Here is a 10,242-nt window from a genome sequence, read left to right on the forward strand (position 1 = left end):
TGAGGGGATATGGGCACATGGCGGGAACACGGAGGGGCATCAGGAGCTTCACCCGGTGGTTTTGGTTGGCGAGAGAAAGGTGGAAAGAGGACCGCGACTGTTCCAGGCTGTTTCTTTCCTCTGGCATCTGTTGCCTTTATTTTGTGGATGCGTTTCTTGAAGAGCTCCGTAGGTGTCCGTTCCCCGCCGGGCAGGAAGGGGTTTTAAATGCCAGCAAACAGCGACAAGCGGCTGCGTGGCTGCCAGCGTGGGCCGGGGACGAGGAGGAATGTCTCTAAGACCTCGTGTTTGACATGGTGCCCTGGAGAGAGGCAGTCTATGGTAACATCAATCCCCAAACTGTTTAGGGCTGTACGTGCTGTAGTCACTGCCGGTAATCACGGTGCATCAGAGTGGAACGAGAGCCACCTTGTTCCCATCTGTTGCTGCCTGCTGAGGTCCAGGTGGCCTTCTCCTCGCTGCAAGTTATTGAAGGTCTTCATTGTCGAGGGACCTGGCTCTTCACTGGGCTCCCCAAGCCATGCTGGAAAGGGCCGGAAAGCTCCGCCAGCAGCGCTGCCTTGGGCTGCAGCCTTGTGTCCTCTGCAGGTTAGCAAAGAAACCCGGCGCTGGAAAGAATATCCTTGGTTGTCAGCGTGGGAATGCTGGAAAGAAGGGCTGCGGTGGGAAGGAGAATGAGGTCTTCTGTGGTGCGAGAGGATGCCTCTGCCCCTCGGAAATGCCCAACACAGTATTGTGTGGGGGTACCTCACGGCAGCTTTTAGCCTTTCGTTTAGAGGATCCACTTGTGCTGGATTTTTTAAGGCTGCATGTACAATAGGGGCCTGTATTGCGATATAGTTCAATATGAGGATCTCTGTGTTTCTTTTCAGTGGAGTTTTCAACCCCGATAGTAAATTTAAATCTCCTGACTATGGGCTTGCTCTTCTTAGCCCCCTTTTGCAGCCCCCAGGCGTCTCTAGCCCACAGGTGTGAAAACCATTGCTCAGGAGAATTGAATTATTCCTGAGTGAACTCCTGGGGTAGAATTAAGTTCATCCCCAGTGGCTTTGTGCGTTGTAGCTGTGTTGTTTGCTCAGTTGTGCTCTCTAGGAACCTCACCCCCTGCTCCTGGCGCAATACCCGGCGGAAACGGATGATGGGAGGTTTTTGGAAAAGCACACTGTGGCGTCTGCGAGAGGACAAGTGAACTTTCTGCTTTCACATCAGCAACCTTTGTCCGTGGTGGGACAGAAACCGCATGGGCTGAAATAGCATTTAACCCTGCTGAAGTCATGTCTGTTCAGCATTTCAGTGTGCACGGGTGCTGTTTGCAGAGGGATTATTTTTTATCCATGGCTGGGAGGTGTTTTCAAGTGTGCCAAGAAGATCAAAACATTCCTAGATCGCTGCTTAGAAGTTTCTGTGTTGCAGACAAGGTTGCAGTGTTCAGCTTGGTGGGTCTGAGTTCATTTCATTGCTACTTTCAAGGTATTTTCAAAGTGGGTAGCTGTGTGTCTCCTAATATCCAGGTGCATGTCTTTTCCCCGGCACTCAGCTCTTGCTGGCAGCAATTTCCATGCCATTTTAGATGCTTCTGCATAGTGCTAAGTAATTGTGTGTTTTACAAATGAGTTGGTTTGTGGCAGTTGGTTGCCACGGTGGAAAGCCCGCTTTGGGTAATTTCTGTAGACAATATATTGATTGTTTCACTAAAGCAAGAGGAACGCTGTACCCTTGTTTTTTCCCCATCAACAGGTACAATAACCCTTCCTTGAGGTGCTCATTTCGCTTAAATTTGCACTCCTGGCAATGGCCTAATGCCTTGTTTTTTCCTGAACGCAGTATTAAATATGAGTGTGGTCAGCTCATGCTAATTACTTTATCCTCCAATATCTTTTTGCACATAGATCTTCTTGCCTCCAGTAACTTCTTTGCTCATAACCCACCTGAAATGCAAGAGAGCTGTTTGTCAGCAAGATTTTCTATTTTTTTCATTTGATGATCAAGTTGCCTTTATACCCTTATTTTTTAAATTATTTTTTCCTACTGATAGAAGCTGTTGGAGCTTGGCTGGGACCAGTGCAATTGGGTGTCTGCAGTCTGCTGATTGAATGGCTGATTACAGTTTTAAGGCGAAGGTCCCGAAATTCGTGGTACCTGTATTTGCAGGTGGAAATTTTCCTCTGAAATTAAATTGTGCCTGCAGGCTCCATCGTTGTGGGTGTGCGTACTGAAACTGGCACCTGCAGCTTATTTCTCTGACTGCAAAGGAGAGTTTGGAAACTTCCAAAGCCTGTTTGTTTCTTAGGACACATGTTATATCATGGCTTAATCTCTTGCTTCACAGAGCCAGTACTTTAAAGAAAAATGTGTTGCTCCTGGAATTTGTTACCTCTTTTTGGAATAAGCTCGGGACTTCTTGTTAGGTCCTGGTCCTGTGAGGTGCTACTTGCTCTGACTCATCTGATTGAGGGTTTGTGGAGTTATGTCCTTCACAGAGCAGAAATAATGCAACGGCTAAGTACAAATTACAGGTTTGTAGTGTGTTTTCTTGTCTGCGGGTCCCACAGAAAGGGGCTGACAGTGTGTATTGCTCTAAATAAGGGTGAGGTGCTGGTTCAGGCCTCTGCGTAGCAGCAGATAAGCTCTGGGCTGACTTATCTTCTCAGGGAGATTTTACATTTGCTTTTCTTTGTCTTCTCTCCGGCTTGTTTCAGCCTCAGCTTGTTTCTTCCCATAACTCATGTTCCCATCCCTGACGCTGCCCTATTCACTTGCATTACTCACTTGGCTTACTCTTCGCTGCCTCCCTCCTTCGCCCTCAGATCATCGGGCTCCTGCCGCCGCGTCTCCATCCTCCCCCAGCTCACTTCGCCGGCTCCAGTCTTCTGCTCCGCTCCCCCTCAACGGGCACCTCCTTAATGTCAGGGGCCGACTCTCAAATAATTATCTGGGTTGCTGATTAGCAGTTTGTGAGGGCAGAGCTGGCTTGGGCTTTTCGTTAAGGCTCTGAGTGAACACTGCTCTGCGGTTCCTGGTGCAATCCAGAAGCTGTTTTGCTGCTTTCCTGCTCGTACCCCTGTGGACCTTCCATGCAGAACCAGCTTAGGTGCTTGAACGCGGATTGTGGCTCCAGAGGGGCTAACGCTGAGCCAAAACTAGTAAGTTGTTCTGGATGCGTGCTATTTGTTCTCATGCTCACTCCCCTCTGCTTCCTCATGGATCCCAGTGAGGAGCAGAAGGGATGCACATCTATCGGCCACTGCGTTGCTCAGTTCATCGTCTGGTTCTGTTTGGGCTTTTGGGAAGGACACAGTCCATTCAATGCACACTGGAGAGTGGTGCAGGGAACAGCTACAACTGCAAGAGAAGGGAAGGCAAAGCTGGAGGATGATTTTTCGTTATGGGACTTTTGCATCTGCAATGAGGGAGCACTGCTAGTTTTCTCATATGGAGTTCAGTGACAAAAAAAAATAGGGAACTGCTTTCACAGGGCAGGAACTGTGTTTTCTTTTCTGTCTGGAAAACATCCAGCACATTTTATGTGCTATTGGGGATATAAAAGAAAAGCTGCAGGCAAAAGAACAGAGAAGAACTCCTTGGCTTGTGTGAACTTAGTATGTGAACAGTGCAAGCAGGTGTGATAAGTGCTGTTTGAATTTTGGGGGATCTGAATGGTTTGCTGAGCTGAGTGCACAGCAGACTCTTTGGGTGCTATGCCCTAAAATATATTTCAGCTCTTCTCATCCGGTGGTATGGGGGGCATATACATCTCCTGGCATCCAAATAGAGAAGGTTGGAGGGTGCTGTGCATTGCTGTGACACACATTTCAAGAAATGGTTGATATATTTGTTACCTGCTTGTGTGTAAGAGGGTGAAGAGGCCTCAGCAAGCCTGAAATTGCTGGAGAGTCTGGTAGATATGTTGCTCTATTGCAACACTGAGCGAGTTTTTGAATGTGTGCTGCTCCTTGCTTGTCTCCTTGGCTTACACTGTCCTCCGTCCTGTTTTGTTACAGGGCCTCTGGACTGCAGCAATGAGGAAGCCTCGGAGGAGGTCCCGGCAGAACTTGGAGGGGAGGCGTTCTCCCTCGCCCTACAGCCTCAAGTGCTCACCGACTCGGGAGACCCTGACATATGCTCAGGCCCAGCGGATCGTGGAGGTAGACATCGATGGGCGGCTTCATCGCATCAGCATCTATGATCCTTTAAAAATCATCACAGAGGACGAGCTGACTGCCCAGGACATCACAGAGTGCAACAGCAACAAGGAAAACAGCGAGCAGCCCCTTTTCCCTTCCAAATCTAAGAAAACACCTTCCAAAGGCAAGAAGAAAGAACCCTGCTCCAAACATGCACCAGGGATGTCCTTACACTTACCCCAGCCCAACTTCCGCGTGGTGGACTTCTGCAGCCAGCCAGATGCTCCTCCCCTCCCTGCCGCCTACTACCGGTACATTGAAAAGCCTCCTGAGGACCTCGATGTAGAGGTGGAGTATGACATGGATGAGGAGGACCTGGCCTGGCTGGAAATGGTGAACGAGAAGAGAAGGGATGATGGTTATGGGACAGTTTCTGCTGACGTTTTTGAGCTGCTGGTGGACCGATTGGAAAAGGAGTCATACCTTGAGAGCCGGAACAATGGGGCTCAGCAGTCCTTCATCGATGAGGATGCCTTCTGCTGTGTCTGCATGGATGATGAGTGTCACAACAGCAACGTCATCCTGTTCTGTGATATCTGCAATCTGGCCGTGCACCAGGAGTGTTATGGCGTGCCCTATATCCCTGAGGGGCAGTGGCTTTGCCGCTGCTGCTTACAGTCCCCTTCTCGCCCTGTGGATTGTGTCCTTTGCCCAAACAAAGGTGGAGCCTTCAAGCAGACCAGTGATGGCCGCTGGGCCCATGTGGTCTGTGCCATCTGGATCCCAGAGGTCTGCTTTGCAAACACTGTGTTCCTGGAGCCTATTGAAGGGATAAATGACATCCCCCCAGCTCGGTGGAAGCTCACATGCTATATCTGCAAGCAGAAGGGCATGGGAGCTGCTATCCAATGCCACAAGGTGAACTGTTACACTGCCTTCCATGTCACCTGTGCCCAGCGGGCTGGTCTCTTCATGAAGATCGAACCCATGAGGGAGACCAGCATCAACGGCACAACGTTCACTGTGCGCAAGACTGCCTATTGTGAGAGTCATTCCCCACCTGGGACAGTGAAAAAAGGGACTCCAGCTGCTAGTGGTGAGGGGCAGGAGGACACTGTGAAGGAGGAGGGAGAGGAGGAAGCCAATTCTGGCCCTCCCAAAGGGTCTCTGAAAAAGAACCAAGTGAAATTGAAGCAGAAGATCAAAAAGGAGCCTGGTGACGTGACCAACGGGCGTTCGTCTGTGCCCATGGTGACAGTTGCACAAATTCCCTCTTACAGGTGAGTGTTGTAGGCGGATGGGAAGGAGCTGGACAGCTGGAGCTGGTCAGGGTCTGTTTTGAGGACTCAGTTCCTGTCGTTGTTGAACTTGGAAGCGCTGTGTCCGGTCAAGACCTAGCAATAACTGTGTTCAAAGCCTGCTCTGCAGAATCATCCCTGACCAGTGTTCTTCCACATGAGTGTCGCTGGCACACTGGTTTTCCTGCTTTGCCAAGCACTTATCCCAAACTGTCGTGTAACGCAGAATCCATGGTGGTCTGTAATGGCAAACATCCATCTAGCATCTGAATTTATGTAGATAGCTGTGAAGGTGTTTTTAGGCATTACAAGTTGGCAGGTGGATAGGGGTCATCCTGCTTTTTTTTTTTTTTTTTAATCTCATTTTGTAGTATCTGAATTCCTCCTTTTATTACAGAGCATATCAAACTCATCAGTGTTGCAAACAGCTTTGAATTTGGCTGTGTTTTTTTATTTTTTCTCCCAGCTCTCTGTCATGCAGAACTAGATAGTGCTGAATTTTCATTTGGTGCCTGAGGAAGTGTGGTGATGTGCCGCTGGTATTTTAACAGATAAGCTTTGGAAAACTGCTAATAAGGCACCACATATAATATAATAAATGGTTTGAAAAGTTTAAAACAGGTGCTGTATTGTTGTTGGACTCCTGTCACATTAATTTCCCAGACTTCAGCTTAATAACATCAGACTTCAATGACTTCCAAGAAAATTCTTGACACTGAAAGTAGTTTTGAAATTAAGTCTGGGGAATTGGTGATTGCGTACTTTGTGTTGTCGCAGGTGGTGCTTGGTGAGAACCTCCAGCCAAGCTGCTTTTAAAATAGGGTTATATCTTGTAAAGTAGGCACATACGTCTTTGCGGTGGGGAGATCCTAGATTGTACCAGTTGCATGTGTAGTTCAGAGCGTGCGTTGACACAGCACTGCAAAGCTTCGTCGGGAAACCTGCTGGTATCACCAGGGTCTGCAGAGCCATGGTAGCTTTGCAGTTGGCTCCATGACACCTCTTTGCTTCCTTCAGGCTGAACAAAATCTGCAGCGGCCTCTCCCTCCAAAGGAAGAACCAGTTCATGCAGAGGCTCCACAACTACTGGCTGCTGAAGCGGCAGGCGAGGAACGGGGTGCCACTGATCCGGCGCCTGCACTCACACCTCCAGTCCCAGAGGAACGCGGAGCAGGTACTGGTCCCCGACGGAACCCGCATGGGAGGATGGAGAGCTTGCATTCCAGGGAAAGATGTGCTTGATGCATGTCTGGGAAGGGGGGTGAGGGTGAAAGGATCAGAAGGTGACCTGATTTAAGTCTCTTTTGGTCTCCTCTTGGTATGCTCATGCCTGAAGAGCTGAGTTAGTGTATCAGTGGGATGTCCATTGTGCCACTAGAATTGGTGTTGATGCGCCAGCAGGTAAGAGTTTTCCCCCTGAGTCAGGAGACCCAGTATTGTGCAAGGATGTGATGGGCCTTTGGTGGACTCATCTCTTAGATGAATCATAAAACCACGTTCCTCATGAGTGATTAAAGATCCCCTCCTTGAGAAAATGGGTGTTAGCTCCAGAGTCCTGGCCAAATTCCAGTTTGGGTCATTCTTCCTGCTGTTTCAATTTCTGACCCTCCCATGCACATTCATATGGAAGTTTAGACATAATCATCAGCTCTGGACTCCTTTGCTTCCTCCTCTGAGCTGGCGTCCGGAGTCCCTTGATGCTGTTGAACAGCACTGCGTTTGGCACGAGTAGTAGTTGGTGAAGTAATGAAGCAGTCAGACTCTACCCTGTAACGTAGCCTGTCAGTAGGCATTGTGCACGTTGTGCACGTATATTTTTACTGTAGCTGGAGGAATTTATAGGCTTTTGGTTTGCATGAAGACTGCTATGAGTGATTAATAAAGAAAATATTTCCCACTCATCAGTCTGGAGCTTGGGGAAGTGCAACGTTTCCTTGGTGTATTAAGTTGGCAATTTACCGTAAGTAAGTTCTTAAAAACGGATGTCCTATAAATACAAACCATCAAGATCTTGTGAAGAATTGTCCCCTCTTGGCAATCGTGTGAAAGTGTGTGTGCTTCAGCTATATCCTCAAAACCACTGGAAAAGCTACAGATTTAGGAGAGGAAGGATAATTGCGTTGGGAAGCCACTAAACTGTGTCTTGGAAGGTGTGAGCTCATCTCCCAGCGTTGGCTGTTCCTTTGTGTTTTGGTGAATCTCTTTCTGTGGCTCTATTTCGTATTGGTTAGGAAGAAGATAATAATAGCTCTTTTCTTCCATGCGTTTGCTTGCCTTGCGAACGCTTTGGGCTGCCTCTTCCACGCACGGCAGCCAACAGAAGGAATTTCCAGCCTCTGTAATGAACTTGGATATAAAAGCAGGGAAGGGTGGATATAAAAGCAGGGAAGGGTGTAAATGAGCATGCACTGAAGCATGTTCCTGGAGTGTAGCTACAGTATGATCTAGGCCTAACTTCATGGATGGCATAAAATCCAGAATGGCTGATGTTGTGTTTGTTGGACAGCTAAATGCTCTAGGAAAGAGGACACATAGTCTGAACAGGAGACGAATAGAGGGGAGGAAGACTACAAGAGCAATTCACAGGGGATGCCGAGAAAGAGGACAAAGCCTGTTTTTCATCTCACCCCACTGTTTTGTTTTACAGAAGGAGCAGGATGAGAAGACCAGTGCAGTGAAGGAAGAGCTGAAGTACTGGCAAAAACTGCGGCATGACTTGGAGCGGGCACGGCTGCTCATCGAGCTGATCCGTAAGAGGGAAAAACTCAAACGGGAGCAGGTAGGTAGTTTTGGCTGTGAAGTTGCTGCACTTAGCTTCGGTCCCATGCAAGCACCCTGTGCTGCAGGAGGCAGAGGAGGAACACGAAAGCCTTTTTTTCTTGAGCCTTTTCCCCTTTTCATAGAGTCTGCTTTTTGGATGTGCAGAGCAGCCATCTCTCCTGGTGTCAGTCACAGGCTCGTGCTGCTCAGCCTCTGCACTCAGAACCAGGGCTGGGCTGCAGAGCGCTGGGAAAATGTATTTGCATAACTAACAGTGGATTTGATTCCTGCCCTACAGCACCCCTTCTCCTTCTGGGCATGGACCCGGTGTTTTGCAGAGTAGAAGTCAGATCTCTTTTAGTTTGGTAACATCTATTCCAGAGAGAGGTCTAAATCACAATTCTGCTCTTCATTTCTAAAGTTAAAAGTTTCTGTGTTTTGCCTTCTTAAAAGGGCAATTATTTTTGAGAAGAAGCAGTTTTTTAAAATGGAGACCGTTTACTAGTTTCCTCTTCGATCCGCGTGCAATTCTCCAAAGTTGCACCAGTTAAGGTTATTTCCCACGCTTGCCAGCTTTGCCTGTTGAGGGTCTTTCCTTGCCATTCCTGGCTGGATGGTGCAGCCACGACTGTGCTCTCTGGCATGAGTATCTTCCAGGACAGCTTCATAAAAGACTCTCCCCATGCAGGGTGAGCCTGCGCACCTGGCCTCAGGCACTCTCTCCCCACTGCTCAGCTCTCCGGCTGTCTGCAGGGAGCCAGGCAGAGGGAAAGCAGCATCCTCTGTGATCGCAGCCCCTCTGCAAGCTATGTTTTTTGTGGCCAGAAACTGCCCACAGCTTTTCTGGTGTCTTTTTGATGCCAGCGCTGGTTGCTTTGCTACGTTGTCCCTGATTACAGCAGTAGCTCAGTCCTGCTTGCTGTGTGGACATATTTTAGGTAGGAGGATCAAAAGAGAAAAAATTACTCTTGAGGTTTGTTTCTGTTTGCTTGTGATATCTTGATATATCCATATTGCAGTTGGCTAAATCCATAAAAGCTTGTTGAAACTATGGTGTGCTTTATAAAAGGATACGGGTATCTAGTTGGAGCTTTGTCCCAGCCCAGCTTTTAGCTGAAGGATGCTCCAGAGCTGAGAGATGCTCCGGAGTCCTCAGCCTTTGTTTGGGTTCTTTCCTGTTTTGGGGGAAGAGTGTGGTCTTTATATCCGTCTTCATTCATTCTCTTGTTGCTGCTGTCTTGTTGCTGAGCACATCAAATACAGTTTGCTTTATGTAAACAGACTTGCTTTCCTTTGCTACTGAAGTGGTTGATTTAACGGCATAATGAGGGATTATAAGATCAAAGAAATTAAAACGTTAAAAGAGAAAGAAATACTTCTATGCAGTTCCAGTCTCCTTTGAGTAGAGTTTCAGTGTAAGAGATCAAACTGGTACTACAACTTGTTTGCTTGAAATCAGACAGTATTAGAGACTTCATAAAGGATGTAAGAAACTGTGTCAGGAATTTGCAAACATCTAACCACTGTTGTTATTTGGCTTCTGCCTTGAAGTGCGAGAGCTTATATCTTAAACTTTGTTTATGCTCGGTAGTCTAATTATGGATGTTGTTGTTCATGTAGACGCCTACATACTTTTAACTTTTTTATAAGGTTGCTAATTGGCATAATAATATCTTGAGGCAGGGAGTTCTACAGGATAATTTACAAGGCATGAAAAGGTTCTTCCTGTTTTCATTTTTAGTTGTATTATCTTTTAATTTCATGGGGTTTTCTCTTGTTTTGGCTTTGTGAGATCGGGTAAACAGGAGTTCCCCATACAAAAGGATTGGACTGTGCAGTTAGACTGCGAAGTGCTGTCTGCCAGTGTGCATCCTGCACGTGGAGGCGACAGGGTGTTTGCCACAAATTCTTCAGCAGTGAGTTTACCAGACCAGTGGTATGATGACCTGAGGTTTCCATCACTGAGTAGAGCTGGGGTGATGATTCAGGAGAAACCGGAGGGAGACACCACTCACATACCCTGTCCTCGATAACTGTGCTTATCGCTGTTTTCCCGTTCC

General features: G+C 47.7%; 1 protein-coding gene across 1 annotated transcript in view; it reads left to right on the plus strand.

Annotated features, from left to right (window-relative positions):
* The first annotated feature begins 3,110 nt into the window (after positions 1–3,110).
* The window catches only part of BRPF3 (bromodomain and PHD finger containing, 3), a 22,489-nt gene continuing 15,357 nt past the window's right edge, over positions 3,111–10,242 (plus strand). Inside the window, 6 exon segments of the mRNA XM_009891713.1 lie at positions 3,111–3,143; positions 4,002–5,404; positions 6,440–6,596; positions 8,070–8,208; positions 9,597–9,625; positions 10,187–10,197. Coding sequence (XP_009890015.1) covers positions 4,020–5,404; positions 6,440–6,596; positions 8,070–8,208; positions 9,597–9,625; positions 10,187–10,197 — 1,721 coding nt within the window. The 5' untranslated portion in view covers positions 3,111–3,143; positions 4,002–4,019.

Source organism: Charadrius vociferus, unplaced genomic scaffold, assembly GCF_000708025.1.
Source record: "Charadrius vociferus isolate BGI_N301 unplaced genomic scaffold, ASM70802v2 scaffold819, whole genome shotgun sequence".
Classification (NCBI taxonomy): domain Eukaryota; kingdom Metazoa; phylum Chordata; class Aves; order Charadriiformes; family Charadriidae; genus Charadrius; species Charadrius vociferus.